This window comes from Gadus chalcogrammus, chromosome 4 (assembly GCF_026213295.1).
Source record: "Gadus chalcogrammus isolate NIFS_2021 chromosome 4, NIFS_Gcha_1.0, whole genome shotgun sequence".
NCBI classification, from domain to species: domain Eukaryota; kingdom Metazoa; phylum Chordata; class Actinopteri; order Gadiformes; family Gadidae; genus Gadus; species Gadus chalcogrammus.
The window spans coordinates 24,189,032-24,207,310 of record NC_079415.1 but is presented as its reverse complement, the minus strand read 5'-3'; the positions used below and the strand labels follow the sequence as shown (position 1 = coordinate 24,207,310).

At 43.2% G+C, this 18,279-nt stretch overlaps 1 protein-coding gene across 4 annotated transcripts; it reads left to right on the top strand.

Annotated features, from left to right (window-relative positions):
- Nucleotides 1–1,777: 1,777 nt before the first annotated feature.
- On the top strand, nucleotides 1,778–16,902 carry LOC130381277 (uncharacterized). Of its 4 annotated transcripts, none has more exons than XM_056588774.1 (10): nucleotides 1,778–2,085; nucleotides 2,456–2,557; nucleotides 2,661–2,801; nucleotides 2,988–3,142; nucleotides 3,472–3,556; nucleotides 5,629–5,722; nucleotides 5,859–6,188; nucleotides 6,278–6,452; nucleotides 6,855–6,982; nucleotides 7,266–16,902. In XM_056588774.1, exons 5-10 carry the CDS (start codon nucleotides 3,516–3,518, stop codon nucleotides 7,587–7,589), a joined length of 1,092 nt encoding a protein of 363 aa, XP_056444749.1. In that variant the 5' UTR covers nucleotides 1,778–2,085; nucleotides 2,456–2,557; nucleotides 2,661–2,801; nucleotides 2,988–3,142; nucleotides 3,472–3,515; the 3' UTR covers nucleotides 7,590–16,902. The 4 variants fall into 4 exon arrangements, 3 of the variants coding, with proteins under 3 accessions (XP_056444749.1, XP_056444750.1, XP_056444748.1); XM_056588775.1 differs by having other exon boundaries at nucleotides 3,454–3,556; nucleotides 6,858–6,982; XM_056588773.1 differs by having other exon boundaries at nucleotides 3,454–3,556.
- The last annotated feature ends 1,377 nt before the right edge of the window (nucleotides 16,903–18,279 follow it).

Sequence of the window (18,279 nt, the reverse complement as noted above, 5' to 3'; positions counted from 1 at the left end):
TTTTACTTGGTAACGTCGCAGAACGTTCATGGTACAAGTTTGTGTTGACTGCATGGAAAAGGGAATAATGTATTACAAATTATATGGTAAGAACCTGGTAATACCATGGAAACAAACGAGGCTTCCTTTTACAATACAGTTTCAGCTTAACTACTGGGTAAATTGTCGTGTTTTACTTGGTAACGTCGCAGAACGTACATGGTACAAGTTTGTGTTGACTGCATGGAAAAGGGAATAATGTATTACAAATTGTATGGTAAGAACCTGGTAATACCATGGAAACAAACGAGGCTTCCTTTTACAGTACAGTTTCAGCTTACTTACTGGGTAAATTGTCGTGTTTTACTTGGTAACGTCGCAGAACGTACATGGTACAAGTTTGTGTTGACTGCATGGACAATGGAATGTATCTATTATAAATGATATGGTAAGAACCTGGTAATACCATGGAAACAAACGGCTTTGTACCCAGTATTTAAGAAGATGTACCATGACACCAGAGGAAAACTTCCTGCAGAGGTTGTTACCAGGTAAGTAATTCCATAGTGGTAAACTGAATAAACCCTTTCTAAATGGGTGTAGCTATGAATAATAACTAAGAAAAAGTATTTTATTGGAAAGTACTATGCTAATTTCTAGATATATCATTAAATTTGGGCTGTTACCAACATAAACCTTGGATAATAGGTTTTTCTAAGAATTGGTTGCCTAATTTCCTAGGAAGTACACAATATCGGAGTTATTACCAACCTAAAACAGTTACAACTACACGCTACTTAGTTGAGTTGATGGGTAATAGTGGAGGTTTTACTTGGTACATCAGCTGTAATTCCTCTGTATTTACCTTCTTATTACCAGTGGTAATTACACAGTAATACACTATAATTTACCGGATAATTCCTCTGTATTTGCCTTCTTATTACCAGTGGTAATTACCCAGTAATACACTATGATTTACCATGTATTTACCGGGTAACTACCTCTGTATTTACCTTCTTATTACCAGTGGTAATTACCCAGTAATACACTATGATTTACCATGTATTTACCGGGTAACTACCTCTGTATTTACCTTCTTATTACCAGTGGTAATTACCCAGTAATACACTATAATTTACCATGCATGTACCGGGTAAATACCTAGTAATTAGGGGACTGTAAAAGGAAGGGTTACCAATTTTTCAGTGTTGGTGTTAATCAACAGGGTGCAGTGTTATTTTAACACTGAATTGATCATAATGTACACCAGGAGAGTTTTTTGATGAAAGTGTTGGTGTAGATTTCGGTCGTTAGGGGATTCTCACACCGTGAGTGTTGATTTGACCACACCCCCACATTTCACATTTGCAAAGAAGCGCCATCCAGAGCTGATCCAGAACTTTCGGTAGCCATCTTTCTAACCGCTGTGGTAAGTTAAACTTGGTTAGGGTTAATGTTGTGCGGTTGATAAACGCTTAAATAATTCGAAAAACTTAGTTTGTTTGCTTTTGTATGGATATATGCTGTCTGTTACTTTCTAATCCCATTTTAAATAGATTTTTGTCGAACTGGCGATTGCTAGCATAAACTTGGTAAAGATGGTAGCTAATTTTCACTCCGGCTGTCGAGAGTATAATATCAGTAATATCTGAGATTTTTTTTTAATTAAATGTGCTTGTCTTTCTTTTTACTCGCAAACATCGAAAATATAAGTTTCACTTTGCTGACGAATAAACTGAGGAGAGCCGGAGAGGGTGGGCACTGGGCACAGTCGAGGAAGGAGAGGACAGGTGAGTTTTCGCTATCACTCATAAGGAGAAGTTAATAATACCTAGTATCTTTTTGAAATTAAGGGAGTAGTATATGTAGATAGATTTATGCTTAGTCATAGCCGCAACAAACTCTGGTAGTTGTTATCTCAATGCTGGAGTTACACAGTGCAGTTGGCCCGCTGCGGCCACGACTGCCAGCCTTCACCAACGCGCGCTGCACGCGGTGCGGTATAGGAGGTCTGCCTGGACCTGCTCCACGGTGCGGGTTATCTCATACCGGTGCGGTATGAGATAACCCGACGGCGTGTAGCCGTGAACTACGCTCGTAGAAACTGTAAGTAACTGCAATAAAACGGCACAGATATTTTTTTATATGCTCTGTAGCTCGCTAGCTCAGCAGCAGCTTACAGCATGTTGGCTAACTCTTACAAACAAGCTTAACAAAAAGCTGTCTGTATGTCCTTTCTGTTTAGCTTAGTTTGCCTGTATAGCGCTGTTGACTATCAGCAGCAGCACAGACAGGCTCACAGGAGCACAGGAGGACAGATAAGAGGAGAGGAGGAATAATCATGTTCTTCATTCTTAACTTCAGTCCTCCCTTTTAAACCAACTATTTTGTCTTGTTTAATCATGTGCATGCTGTTTTATGCTTTTTAGAATGTGTTTTATTTATTTATATATAAATGCCATTCTTTCCTTTGAAGGTGGAGACATGCTGGTTCCTGTCGAATATAAGGGGGTGAGCAAATGGGTCAGGGTACCAAAGGTGGAGGAGGTCTTCAGTTTCTCTGAATTTTTACAAGGAGGTAACTAAAGTGTCAAGCTTTATCCATGTCTTCTGGTTTTACAATGTTGTATGTGTAACTTACTTGGAAGTTATGCTATAATCCAAATTGTCTTTTGTTTTAGTGCTGGCAAAATTCAATTTGTCAGGTTTTACTGCTTTGATGCTCAAGGATTCTGCAGGAGTTGAAGTGGATTCTGACATCTTTGATGAGCTTTTGAAGTCATCTCAGGTGTCCTTCAAGGCCTGCACTGAAGATTGCAATGGTAAGAAAACGCAACCTTATATTTCTCATAACTATTTTAAATGTAATAATTTATATCCAAAATAGTTATATTGTCAAACTTTAAAATATAATGTGTGTGTGTGTGTGTGTGTGTGTGTGTGTGTGTGTGTGTGTGTGTGTGTGTGTGTGTGTGTGTGTGTGTGTGTGTGTGTGTGTGTGTGTCTAGACAACAGTGTTGGAGAGTCTTCAGAGGGCTCATCCTTATCTGATTGGTCACCATCACGTGCATCCCATGGGGCATCTTCAAGCTCAGACTCAACAATTATAGCTCGAAGAAAACGGCTGATTGAAGGACCCCCTGACAGCAGCAATGCTCGCGATGTAAGTGACCTTTTAAACTAAGGTCTGAAGCTGCAGATAATAAATGAGTATTTGTTTAAAAAAGAAAAAAAACATCTCTGCAAAAGGGGCAACACACCAGAGAAGAAATGTATTGGTCTAACCCCATGCCAGGGGACTACAGATGAAAAATAGCCTTTTGGCTAATTCTGGCATTTTTAACCCATGTATGATGATGTGTTTTATTAATTTAAACTGAAATAAACTGAATTGAATTGAATTCAAATATGTTCTTGTCGTCTACCTGAAATGTTTGAATGCTAGGCAATTGTTGTTTCAAATTGTCGATGCAGTGACCAAAATAATCACAGAATACGAGAAAACAAAGAGTCTGTCGGATGGTACAAGAAGAAGGATGATCAACATACTTGTGGCTGACATGGTAGAGAGCCATGGGTAAGTATTGCACACTTATAAACACATATTGATTTTACCAATGTTCATAATATAATATTTTACAATTTCTGTGTTCAATTCAAATATATATTTTTCTATCATGATTACAGTAATAATAATGATTACTATTAATATTGACAACAGCACAACAAAAGCAAAATGTACACAGCACATTCTCAGTCTTTGTGCTGCATAATCCAAGTCTTATGGTACGGCCACTAGGGGTGTAACCGGGTCAGTGACGTGCGGTGAAGTCAGTAAGTGGGTAGGCACTGAGATTTTTGTGTCCCACTCCGCCCCTGCATAAATAAAAAAAAATCAAATCAGGATGACATATCGTCTATTACTCTCACTCTCCCACACGCACGCACACACACATCATCAGAATACAACCACTGTATCCTTAATTGTTCTGCCATCCTTAGGGATGGCAGAACAGCCGCTGACTGGTGGCACAGCCACAAAGCCAATCATTTTTCTCGTACCAATCCGTTTGAAACGAGCGAACAATTTTCGGTCCCTTTTTCTGCAAGAGTGCATCAAGTGTTGGCATAGGCCTCCCTTTTGCCAGTAGCTCATTTTTGCTAGTAAAGTTGAGTTTAGAGAAATTTCTTAGCTCTAAAATATCGGTAGATATTTTTACACTGCTGTCATTTTAACTTTTTGAGTTTAGCGGGGATTACGTGTAGCCGGTGTAATGACGTCAGCTGCGCAAATGTCCAGTAATATCTCGATTTCGATTGGTCCATGTTTGATACGTAGCGTAGATGATTACTGGCATAACATATTTACGTACAAAGGCACAGCAGAGTTGTGCCTTTCGGCGTAGATGTTAAAGAATACAGGATCGAAGTGCGCATGCGCCACATCAGTTTTTCGTTGCCGTTCACAATGAATGGACAGCAAAGGCATTGCTTATTCTACCGGTTTTTTGTATTTGATGTTGCGTAACTGATACAATTGTCATCGTAACGTCTAAACAATTGGAATAACGTATATATTGCATATATAAAACACAAGAATACTCGGTACAAATACAAATACAAGTTTATTAAATAAAATTATTTAATAAACATTTTTACGTTTGAATTTTGTCAGGGTAGGCAGTGCCTACCTTGCCTACCCTGACTGCACGTCACTGAACCGGGTACACGTGTACACGTGTAACCGGTTAGTAAATCATAACCGTTTAGGAAAAATCAGTAAACGAAAACCGAAAAAATAAATTAAAAAAATAACACATACTATTTATTTAGCGATTAATAAAGCTACAAATGTTCCACTTGGACAACATTAAGGAGCTAATAAATGCATGCGATAAATGTTGGGTAACTGAACACCGGGCATTAGGCTACACGGGTCTTCTCAATGGCGTGGAAGGCTCCGTTCTATTTCATGTAGGCTACGCCGTCTAGGCTTCGCCTTATGGGCTTGTCCCGTGCGCGCGCAACCCCAGCGTCTTTGGTTGCTACCAAAGACGTTCGGCGGACTATTTCTCTGCTGATCAACACTACGAATGCTGGTAACGAATTATAAATTGTAAAAAGACACACCATGTGAAGTTTTTTTTTTTCGTTTTGGCAAGTAGCCGTGTAATAAGCGGGATAATGTAGCCTATAGAACGTCGCCGGTCATTATCGAAAATAAGCCCCTTCAGGGCGAAGCAAGACACCTCCGCTGTGCGTCGGTGTCCTGTTCGCCCTGTCGGTGCTTATTTTCCCGATAATGACCGGCGTTCTATACATTATCCCTTAGCTTCTACGCGTGTAACGCGTCTACGCTCCTAAACCAATGGTTCTCTATGCAAAAATGCAGATTTTCGACGCCCCTAACGCGAGTAACGCGTTTGGTGTGGCCGTACCATTAGATATGCAGCCATAGTTTCACTATGTCCCTTACATGTTTTACACTGTTTTCCCTTTATGTTTTTTTATATTTCAAAATAAACTATTACCGGAAAAGTCACTTTTTTTTTTAAACAAAATTCTAGCACAGCCTGCAATTAAACCTTTTTTCAGCCACTTGATTTATGGGTGAAGTATCACTTTAGTAATTCATCTATCTTTTTGCAGGAGGATCCCTCCAGTAAATATCCGCAGTACGCACGCACTTGGCATTACAACCTTGTTCCCAAATTTGAAGGACCCGGATTCAAAGAATGGTTATGTAAGTATTGATATAAATATACATCCATGCTGCAGTGCTTCAATGCATTGAATTAAAAGCATGACACAGCCCTGTTCAGGATCATTCCTTGTTCTAAACCAGGTAATGGATTATTCTTTTGCAATGTGATCTACAGGAGCATTTCTATGATCACCAGAGTGGTTCTGGTTACCTGGCATGGAGGCTGAAAACTGTGCAGCGCAACTCTGCCCAAGAGATCAAGAAATCAAGGTCCAGCTTTCAGGATGGCCCTAAGACTCAGCGCAGCATGCATTCACCTGTTAGACAGTTGTCAGGTGATGAATGCAATGAAGCTATATCAGTGATGAGGCACTCAAGTGACACAACCCTCGTCCAAGAAAAAATGAAGGCAACATTTCGGAAAAGACAAAAGGTTGTTCAAGACCCAGCCACAGCTTCCACTGTCCTAGACCTTTTTCCAAGATTCCTCGACACACCAGGCTTGGTAAGAAATAATGACTGGTTGACAGCTTTGTTCTGTCTTTATTTGTTTGCCCTCTAATGTATTTTTTCATGTCATATTTTGTGTTTAAGATCGACCAAGACTTCAATATGCTCGTTGGTGATGAAGTGACTGGTAAATTCCTCGCTAAATGGCCAACATTCTTCAAACCGAAGGTCATTGCGGAGTGCAAAAATCTTCCTCGAAGTGTGCACGTGGATGACCTCCTTTTGTCTGCCCAACAGGAATCTGATGATGATGATGGTGGTAAGTGTAAATGAGAGACTTTAGACTACGCATGCCTCTCTAGGGCATTAACTGTATTCCATGCATCAAAAATAATTTAGAGCCTGATTTTTTTTTAATCTGCTGGCTTTCACTCCAGGGAAAGTGTTTAAGGCAACACTAAGAGGTTGTTGAACATGGCTTTGTGTCATATAAAGAAATATCTGTGATCCAGTTTTTGTTTTCTTTTGTCTTTATTGTGCAATACTATTTTTACATTCAAATGACATCACTGCAGCACAAATATACTTCCTTTCATTTAACATTAACAATCAACAAAGCTATCTAGAGCAAATTCAGAGTCTCTGTAAGTGAACATTGAGAAGACATTGGTAAAGTCATTCAGGTAACTGCAATGGTGTTTTCTTTTTCATTTTCTTTCAGTAGTATGGGACTGTGAGGTTGCCGCCATCTGCCTGTTGCTTCACCTGTTGCCTCCAACATCCAAGGGCAAGAAGTCTGCAAAGATCAGCACAACGGTTGCTACTGTCCGCCTGGTGAAGTTCCTTAAGGTCTGTTCTTACAATTGTGTTTAAAGTATTTTAGTAGTATTGGGTTCTCAAGGGCTGATAGTAATTTTGTGACATGGGGTGCAGATTTCTTCTTTTGGAAAAAAAAAGGTTTCTAACAAGTGCAGCTTTGTCCTAATTTGAAATTAATTGCTTGTGAAATGAAAAATAATTTTGCTCCTCTAGTCATTGAAGATTGTATCCTAATTCTAGGAAACAGTCCTGGCATTCCACACCAAATCCCGACATTTTATTCCATGGAATTCATTCTCTCCCTCTCTCTTAGGTGGGGAGAAGCATGGAGACCTTCCTGAAGGAAACTGGCCCTGCTCAGCCCTTTCTCCTGTGTGTTGGAGAACGAAAAAACAGCATCCAGAATTTCTACATCATCCTGGACCAAAAGGCCATTCCCTCCAAGACGCAGACTGGAGTTGCTGCCTTTGACGAGCTCTTCAAGGCACAGTTTGCTTTTGCTGTGTCCTATCATGAGGCGCTGTGCAACTTCTACACCTTCATCCAGACAACCGTGTATGGCATTGACGTTGGCAGTGTGAAGGAGACCCCTCGGGTGAAGGAAATTAGAGTAAGACTTCTTCACAGTTCATTTTGAAGAGGAACTCATTTCTGACTTGAAATGTTTACATGTTACATTTGCAAGGTACAGCACAGAAATTGTTCATTGTTATGTCGACATTTGAAGTTCCAGCATGGATTGTACCCAGGAAGGTCTTTGCGTTTGCGTTGTGGAGAGGCTGGTTGTTCATTTGTTTTTTGCACATACTTCGGTTACCAGCGGCACTTATCTCGAGCACATAAGGATGGTGGTGATTCAGATTCCGTCAGTGATGTTGAGTTTGTTCCTGCAACTAATGTTGGAGCTTCTGTTTCTAATGTAGTTAATGTAGATCCTCCTGCGACTGTCACTACACACATTCCAATTGATAAAACGAAAATACTAGACATGTGCAGCTCTGTTATTGCTCAACTGCAATCCTCAGGAGTTCCTGAAAGTACGGTGCAGGGTTTAGTTGGTTCAATGGAGGAACTGGTCGATGACATCCATGCCCATGCAAAATAAACCGTTGTTGAATGTTTGTCATCTGAAGCATCCGGAGACACATTGAAAAAAGTTCAGGATTGTTTTGGTCAGCTTGAAAATCCATTTTCATCTCTTAACACAGAATCTAAACGAAAGAACCCCTTAGAAGAAAAATGGAAAATAGTGGAACCAGTGGAGTATATTCTTGGTGTGCGTTTTGATACACGCAGAGATAGAACAACAGGAACATATAGGCAAGTTCTCCCATAAAGACTCGATCACTGATAAGTATGAACAGGATTTATTTCAATAACGACATGGGAATATTTTGCATGGTAAATCTTTGGCATGAGCCCCGTCACTGATCCAGGGTGACGTGCGGACTCGGCGTATCCTGCCAGGACTAGCAGGGGCGGAGCCTTCCCCTGGACAAGTAGACTGAGGCCGACCTGGTGGTGGTGGGGTGGATGGAGGTGCGTCGAACGAAGACCTGAGCAGCAAAGACATATGTTAGACTACTCTTTATAGAGCAGGTGTAGGCAGGTGATTGGTAGCTGGTGATTGGTGATTGGCGGCCAGCCGCGCGTGATTTGAGTCCTCCTGGTAGAACTACCAGCAAGCTTAACATTTCTCCCATAAAGACTCGATCACTGATAAGTATGAACAGGATTTATTTAAATAACGACATGGGAATATTTTGCATGGTAAATCTTTGGCATGAGCCCCGTCACTGATCCAGGGTGACGTGCGGACTCGGCGTATCCTGCCAGGACTAGCAGGGGTGGAGCCTTCCCCAAAAGAGAGGACGTAGGCCTACGCCGGAAATAGGTGATAACTCGGCATGTCCTGCCGGGACTGGCAGGGGCGGAGCCGACCCCAAAAATAGAATAGCGAAAGGGGGTAATGAGACCATACATACCTGCGTAGAAGAAGTGGACAAGGATCTATACTGCTTCTGGAAGATAAAAGGCATACCCAATATACGACATATTAAGAGTCAATCATACATACCGTAAAACGATAAGCTTAAAACCGTCAGCGAGATCGATGAATCACGTAGAAGCAGTTGACATGAAATACCTCAACGAGATCAATTAAAATTTAGAGCACTCTGCAGCTGTTACGCAGCGAGCCACGAGTGCTTTCGTGCTGTACCAACTGCCGTGGTCGATTCACTCTCCGGGGTCGCTGCGTGACCTGAGTGCTTTCGCGTTGAACCACCGACGTGGTCAACGAACTCACGAGTGCCCTCGATGTGCCACCGACGTGGTCACGCTCTCACCGGTGTTGTTGCAGCAAGTATTGTGAACTTCCATGTTGAACACCGACGTGGTCAACGAAATCACGAGTGCCCTTGATGTGCCACCGACGTGGTCACGCACTCACCGGTGTTGCTGCAGCAAATATTGTGTACTTCCGTGTTGAACACCGACGTGTTCAATGAACTCCGAGTGCCCTGCACTTGAGTGTTTGATATTATGCCACCGACGTGGTAATTAAATTTGCATGTGCCCGAGTTGTGCCCACCGACGTGGTCAACGCACTACCAGGGTTGCTGCAGCGAACGTGGAGTTCTGTGTTGTACCGCACCGACGTGCGCAACGAACTCACGAGTGCTTGAGTTGTTCCCACCGACGTGGGCAACGCACTCACCGGGGTTGCTGCAACGAACTAGAGTGATGAGTTGTACCGCACCGACGTGCGCAACGAACTCACGAGTGCTTGAGTTGTTCCCACCGACGTGAGCAACGCACTCACCGGGGTTACTGCAGTCAAACCATGAGTATTAGATAACGTGCCACCGACGTGGTCATACTCACGAGTGCCCGAGTTGTTACCACCGACGTGGTCAACGCACTCACCGGGGTTGCCGCTGCAACCTTGAGTTTTATTTTCCTATGTACGCCACTGACGTGACAGCGAACTCAAGAGTGTTTTCTAGATGATCCACCGACGTGGTCACACTCGCCGGGGTTGCTGCAGGTTAACCTGAGTTATGAAACCGAATTTTGCTTTATGAATTTAGTACCTGATAACCACCACCGCCGGTAGTTGCAAATAGTGTTGCTTTTGGCAATGAAAATTATGACTAAGTCGTCATCAACAAACCTTTATCGCGTGAGAAAAACGAGACTGGACGCAACGTGGATGCTGGGCATGTGACAATAGCAGTGATTAAATGCATAGTACAATATAGTTGGCGAATAAACCAAGACTAAAAAGTGTTTTACGAAAATAAGACTGCTAAAATGTCTCTTCATTTTCATTGACCTAAACTAGGCGATAAAGACTTATAACGTTATTTTGTTCGACTGGAACTTCAACTGTTCCAGACATAACATCAATTTTCAACCATTTACCTTATTTAACAAAACTACGCACTTGTAACTTCGATAATATCTAAATGGAATTACGATAACACTGGAAAGAGTATGAATGTAACTAAAACTAAAAAAAACTAAAATGACAGCTTGACACAAGACTAGACCAACACTAGAAAGGAAACAGGCCACCAAAAACAGCTATGGTTGCAAACGTGTAAAACCTGTCTTAACCGACGTTAGAGAGCATCGTGTGCGCTTGAAGAAAGAACCTTGAATTCGACCGGATGTAGGACGTAGAGTTCTGTGTTGTACCGCACAGATGTGTGCAACGAACTCACGACTAGTGCCTGAGTTGTGCCCCAGTTGTGCGTTGACCCACCGGGGTTACTGCAGTCAACCATGAGTAATAGATAACGTGCCGCCGACGTGGTCATAGTCACGAGTGCCCGAGTTGTTACCGCTGCGCTTTGGTCAACGCACTCACCGGGGTCGCCGTAGCGAACCTTGAGTTTTATTTTTTCCATGATATGCCACCAACGTGACACCAAACTCAAAGAGTGTTTTCTAGATGATCCACCGACGTGGTCGAACTTGCCGGGGTTGCTGCAGGTTAACCTTGAGTTATATAGCCGAATTTTGCTTTATGAGTTTAGTACCTGATAACCACCACCATCAGTAGTTGCAAATAGTGTTGCTTTTGACACCGAAAATGATGACTAAATGTCGTCATCGACAAACCTTTATCGCGTGAGGAAAACAATGCTGGTCATATGACAATAACTATAATTAAATGCGTAGTGCGATGTTGTTGGCGAATACAAACGAGACTGAAAGTGTTTTACAAAATAAGACTGCTAAAATGTCTTCATTTCCGTTGACCTAAACTAGGCGATAAACTGTAATAACGTTTTGTCCAAACGGAACTTCAACTGTTTAAGACATAACATCAATTTTCGACCGTTTACCTTATTTATCAAATCTACGCACTTGTATCTTTGATAATACCTAAACGGAATTTCAATATGTTGCATATTCTTGAAGAAAGTTGTCCAATCCCGGGATGCTTTTAACTGACTTCATTTATTATAAAGTCGGCATGTTTCGGTATGGTAACTGAAGCTTAACGGAGGGAATTGTATCTAACGCGTGTGAGAGGAAAATACCGTGATCTACTTAGGCCCGGGGTGGCTCTCTGCCGTCTACCTATTGATCTCTGGCCTCTCGAGTTCGAAACCACCCGCTAGAGAGGACGTCAAGTGGGCGTGGCCTAGTGGGCGTGGCCGGGGTGACGTAAAGGCTTCGGCTCCTTCTGTGGTGGAGCAGCCTTCAATAAGGTCTTGCTCCCATTGTGGCTATGTGAGGGAAATGCAGCTCCTTAAAATACTTATCACATATCACTAGAAAGAGTATGAACGTGTCTAAACTAATAAAAACAAAAGTGACACCTTGACACAAAGACTAAAACTAGAATGGAAACAGGCCGCCAAAAACAGCTGTAGTAGCAAACGTGATAAACCTGCCTTAACCGACGTTAGAGCATCGTGTGCGCTTGAAGGAAGAACCATGAATTCGACCGGATGTAGGATTCGTAAGCTGTGGAAGACCGCTTTCCCAGCCGTTTGATAGACGCGACCGGCAACCCTTGTTCAGCGGCTGTGGTCGCCGCTCCAATCCGGAAGGAGTGGCCAATGTAGAGGGGAGATGGTGGGCCGCACCCTTCTACCACCGTCGCGAGATTGACTCTGAACCACCCTTTAGTCATTGGCAGGCCGCAAATAAACAGGTGATTCGGGGACGTGCGTTGCCGAAGCTTGAGATAAAGGAACATGGAAGCGTAAGGACAGAGAGTTGTTGATTCTTGAAATGATAATAGTAACAGCTGCTCCTAGGCTATCGCTTTTAGATGAAAAAATGCCTTGCAGAGAAGGTGACATCAGCGAAAGTCAGGCCCCGTGTAGGGGAAAAAGTCTGAGTAGGAGACGTGTACGCATAAACCCAACGCATAAACCCGAGAACGCATAAACCCGTAAAACGCATGAACCCGTAGAACGCATGACCCGTAGAACACATGAAGCCGTAGAACACATGAACCCGTAGAACGCTGTGAGAAACACTGACTCGAGTAATATGTTAAAATAAGGATGAAAACTCCCAGAGAGAGCACACTAATCTATTCAAAATATCGAGTGAGTTGGAGTGGCCAACACACATAAATAATTGTAATACACCAAAATTGTTAACTGACATACATGGCTAAACAAGCAAATGAAAAATTAAATACCCCGTGTAGGGGAAAAGTCTGAGTAGGAGACGTGGACGCATGAACGCATGAACCCGAGAACGCATGAACCCGTAGAACTGTGAGAAAACACCGTCTCGAGTAATATGTTAAAATAAGGATGAAATCTCCCAGCTCTGAGAGAGCACACTAATCTTTTTGAAATATCGAGCGAGTTGGAGTGGCCTACACGCGTAAATAATTGTAATAGGCCTACACCAACATTGTTAACTGTCATACGTAGCTAAACGAGCAAATGAAAAATTAAATACCAACGCGACTGAAGCTATTAACAATAAGACTATAAATAATCATATAAAATGATACCATAATGTACCTGTTCTTTGTCTTTGGATCTTTTGAATAAATTGAACGATATGTGAATCGCATTGCGAGCAGAGGAACGTGAGAGTTAGTGAGCAGCAGCTGAACCAATCTAAAAGGCCCTTCGTCAATAAAAACCTTTTAGTAATAATCAGTTACCACAGTGCCTAAAACCCATCAACTTCATTCATGTTAAAGTGAAGGGAAAAACCTCAGACACAAGGAGTTAACCAAACAGTACACGGTATAAAGATAATTATGAACCTTTGATTGCGAACGTCGAGTTCTGTGTTGTACCACACCGACGTGTGCAACGAACTCAACGAATTCAACCGGATGTAAAATCCGTATGCTGTGGAAGACCACCTTCCCAGCCGTTTTGACGCTGCTTTGTTATCGCAAAACATGGTTATACGTTAACGCCGCCATGCTTTGCCCCACAGAACGCTAGCTGCTGCGATAGGGTAAAGCTCAAACAGCGCAGACGACTCTGACCCGAGGGCGAACGTACCAGCTTCGACTGGCCATCCCTCAGCAAACCATTGCCCTTGGAAGAAACCCCCTAACCCAACCGAGGGAGCCGCATCCTGAAGCTGGACTGGTAGAGCTGTGAGAGAAAATACGCTGCGGGGGCTAACGCGGGGACTGCAGTAGCCATGGTAGCAGGGAACGTGCAACATGCGTAGCCTGTGAAGGCGGAGGAAGCGGAGCCTGATGGTTGCTGGAAGTAGAAAGGCGCCGTGGCGACCGACGACAGCGGGTTGGGGGCCTGGACCCGTCCGGGAGTTCCGCATGGCGTTTCGACGGCGTCCATCCTGGCGCCAATGCTTTGCACCAACTCGGCGAGGGTTTGTAGAACCGGGTGGATGTCCGTGTTGGGAACTTGTTGGTGGTGTTGTTGATACCGGGGACCGAAAAGAACGGCTTTCTGCGCTCGCTTGCCGGGACCAGAAGTAGTAGGCCGACCAGCACGAATCCGAAGTTATGACCTCTTGGTGTGTATTAACCGACGTAGCAACTAAGCGACGAGATATGCGAGATAATCAGAAGCACAGTAAAGCAGCAGCATGCGTCGAACGAAGACCTGAGCAGCAAAGACATATGTTAGACTACTCTTTATAGAGCAGGTGTAGGCAGGTGATTGGTAGCTGGTGATTGGTGATTGGCGGCCAGCCGCGCGTGATTTGAGTCCTCCTGGTAGAACTACCAGCAAGCTTAACATTTCCTGTAAACGACAAGTTCATGTATGTACCCATCATGGGGTCTCTTTCATCTATGTTTAGGAACAGGGAACTTTCTAACAGTTTCCAAAAAACTAAACCACACCAGGAGGGTTTTTACAGAGATGTAAATGATGGCTCATACTTCAGGAACCACATTTTATTCTCACAACAAGAAAAAATGCTTTGCAGATACAGCTCTACTACGATGATTTTGAAACTGCTAATCCATTAGGCTCAAAAAAGGGAATTCACAAACTTGGCTGCATTTATTTTATTTCTATCAGCAATTTTATTTTATCTTTCCCCGAAGCTTAATTCTGTGTTGATGAACATACATCTTGTTGCCCTCTTTCACTCAGAGGATTTAAAGAAATATGGGTTTGATCCCATTCTAAAGCCATTTCTCAATGATTTAAAGATTTTAGAGGCTGATGGAATGCAGGTGCCCTTTCAACCAGTGGCGGCTGTTGGTCTTTTAAAGAGGGGAAGCTCATTTTTGGCCTACATCAAAATAGTTGTCAATTTATTTATACCTCAATTCGGCCCTCCGTTCCTTTTCAAGAAAATGCTAGCTGGCTAGTTCACTCCGACCTAGCCAACAGTATAAATGAACGAACTAACGAAACGATATTAATCTCGGAACAAGGAAATGCGGAAAGTATGTTAAACTGAAACAAGGAAATACAATAAATGTGTTTTATTCACAGTGTAAGAAATTAATAATGGAAGCAATTTCGCCAAGCAAATACCAAGAAATGTGTTGCAGTTTGTCATGAGACTTTACTTGCAAAATCCGCGATGGGACTGAACTCAGATAGTGAAGTGACTGTGTATATCTCAAAATAGCTGTCAATCAAAAAGTGATTCAGACTTTCGACTGATCCTCCAATCATAACGCGGAAGCCCAGCGTCCAGGCTAGCACAGGCCAGCCCACTGCTCCATCCACCCCCAGAGACGCTGAGCGTCCGGGGGCGGGACAAATCTGGGCATTTATCCAATGACCGTCGAGTTTCGAGGCAATGAAAAAAACTGTTCCATGCAGTCTCATTGAAGTGAATGGACGCTCGGCTTCTACGGTCTAATGCATTGACATTACGGGAATGTATGAGAAGTTAACAAAATCGAGTCAGTCTTGGATAAGATTCTTATCGAACTCGTCTTCGACATGAACGTATTTTAACGAATTTGTAGTCAATGAAATGTTAACACAACAATACATATTTGACAATTTAATGTTCGAAATTTTAGGGGAAGCTGAGCTTCCCTTGCAGTCTTAGAGAAATCGCCACTGCTTTCAACCCACACCTTTGAAAGGTTCAGTTTTTCAGGTTACAGGTGACAACTTGGCTATACATGGCCTTTTTGGTTTTGTCGAATCGTTTAGTGCAAAGTACTGTTGTCGCTTTTGTTTAACTGAAAAGGGAGAGATGCAATCAGTTTTCAGTGAAGATCATCCAGGTTTAACTCTACGTTCTAAAGCCCTTCATTCAGAACACTGAGACACTGCCGTTGAACAAAATCCAGCTTTGGCCTCAACATTTGGTGTGAAAAAAGCATGTCCTCTCAATTCCCTCCAGCTGTTCCATACGTCAGACAACTACGCAGTAATATAATGCACGATCTACTGAAAGGAGTGGTGCAGTACGAGTTAAAGCTGGTGTTTCAGTACTTGATGAAGAACTCAATAAGCTCATTAAGCTCATTGTCAGAAAGAATCATGAGCTTTAACTATGGATTTACACAGAGAAAAAACAGGCCACGTGGGGTAAAACTGGACGATGATAGCAACAATCTTGGCCTTAGTGCTGTTCAGTCACGGTGCCTCTTGTGCAATACCCCATTGATGTTTGGAGATTTAGTTAAGAGGAATGATAGCTGCTGGAACTTGCTGCTCCTCTTAATACAAATCGTCAACATTGTCTTTTCACCTATTGTAACCCATGGTATGACTTGCAATTTGAAACATCTGATTTTCGATCATCACAAGCTTTTTAAATCTGTCTTTCCAGAGCGAAATCTGCTTCCAAAGCACCACCACATGATACATTACCCAAGGTTTATTAGAAAGATTGGGCCACTATTACACATGTGGTGCATGAGGTTCGAAGGCAAGCACAACTTTTTCAAAAGGTCTGTGAAGAACTTTAAAAACATCACAAAAACACTGGCAAAGAGACATCAGAATCAGTTGGCTTTTCATTTAAGGTTTTTATTTTAAAAGATTCCAATTTGGCCCCATTACAGAAGTCTTGGTCAGCAGTTTGGAGGGCAGTGAGGCGCTGAATGAAACTTTAAATTTGTCTTGTGTTTCCACAACTACCTGGGTCAAAAGCTATGGCACAGAGTATCAGCCTGGGATGTATGTATGTTCTGGTGTTGAAAATGAGATGCCGTTGTTCAACAGGATTGTCAGTGTTATTGTAAGAGATGACAGCGCTTATCTTCTAACTTGTACTGTCTCAACAATGTATTTTGATGATCACTTAAATGCATTTAGCATTGAGGAGAAAAACAATGTCTTTACACTGATGTGTGTAGATGATCTGCTGTACTACAGGCCGTATGACAGGCAATTATCAAATTACACTGACGACCAAATGTTTATTGTGCCATACTCTGTTTTCGTGTGACTCCATGCTGTACTTGTTTTTAAGAATGTTTTGCATTTGTGCTGTACCTGCCTTTAATACACTATTTTGTGAAATGATTTTTTCTTCTTGTATTGTCTTTTGTATTGTGGTTTTGGCTGGGGGGGGGGGGGGGGCGTCCACAACATTCTACACCCTCAGTGTTCTTTTTTTACACCTGTAAGTGTTGATAAATTGGAGTCCAGTGTAGTTTCTAGTGTAATATTAACACTGCTCAGTGTTGATTCTATAACACTGAGCCTAGTGTAGAGTATTATTAACACTACTCAGTGTTGGCCAGTGTTGATTTTCAACTCGATTTAGTGTGGAATTAACTCTGTGAGTGTAAAATCATTAACACTTTCAAGGTGAAAAGCACGCAGCGCCTATGTGGCAATGAATATGGATCATGCCACTGACTATAACCGAGTGAAGGAGGCCATCCTTCACAAGTATTCAATCAATGAGGAGGTTTACCGGAGGAGGTTCCGCGAACCGGACGTCAGACCTGGGGAGTCCCCCCGAGAGCTGTACACCCGCCTTAGGGATCTCTTTGAAAAATGGATCAGGCCGGCGGATAAATCAGTCGAAGAAGTGGCAGAGGTGCTCATCCTGGAGCAGTTTCTCCGGACCCTGGCTCCAGACATCCGAATCTGGGTGAAGGAGCATGAACCCCAGAGTGGCCAGGGCGCAGCAGAGCTGGTGGAGAACTTCATGGCGGCGCGGCGAGGCCAGAAGAGTTACCGACAGGAGTCCTACTCTATTCCAGCAGCCCAAAGTAGGTCTGGGGGTTTTGGTCATGCGAGTGGTCCAAAGACTAATGAGCCCAATAGAGTGCCTGCCCAGAAGTCGTATAGATATGACAAGCCTAGAGTAGGGCAAGGGCAGAAGCCCGGAGGACCGGTGGTCTGCTTCTATTGCCGTGAGGAGGGTCATATTAAGCCGGATTGTCCCAAATTGAAGCCTAGACTCTCTGGCCATAGCTGTATCCCGAGATCAGGGGAGGGTGATACAGGCTTTGGGGGAAGACTGCAGACTACCACTGTCCTAGTTAATGGGAAGGAAGCCACTGCCCTGTTAGACACCGGAAGTACCCAGACACTAGTGCAGCCCCACCTAGTGAAGGCAAGGGATTTTGTGCAGGGTAGGAACCTCAGGATTCTATGTGTTAATGGGGATGAACATGAGTACCCCACAGCTGAAGTCTATCTGGAGGTCAGAGGGCAGGCGTACCAGATGATTGTTGGTGTGGTAGAGAGGCTGAGCCATGCAGTCGTCATAGGCCAGGATATACTGGTTCTGCCAGAGCTGGTGCAGGCCAGCAAGCCAGTTAATGTGGTGGTCACCCGGTCCCAGAGCCGAGCAGGGGCTCCTGGAGAAGAGACAGAGGAGCCTGCTGAGCTAGCTACCCTAAGGGACATGCCTTTTGCAGAAGGAGAAATCGCTCCTCCTGGCAGAGTAAGGGGTAAAAAGACCTGCATGCA

Coding starts and splice junctions, on each gene's coding strand:
- LOC130381277 (XM_056588774.1), top strand. CDS start 3,516: ATGATCAACATACTTGTGGCTGACATGGTAGAGAGCCATGG. Junction 5,723..5,858: donor CGGATTCAAAGAATGGTTAT/GTAAGTATTGAT, acceptor TGTGATCTACAG/GAGCATTTCTATGATCACCA. Junction 6,189..6,277: donor TCCTCGACACACCAGGCTTG/GTAAGAAATAAT, acceptor TTTGTGTTTAAG/ATCGACCAAGACTTCAATAT.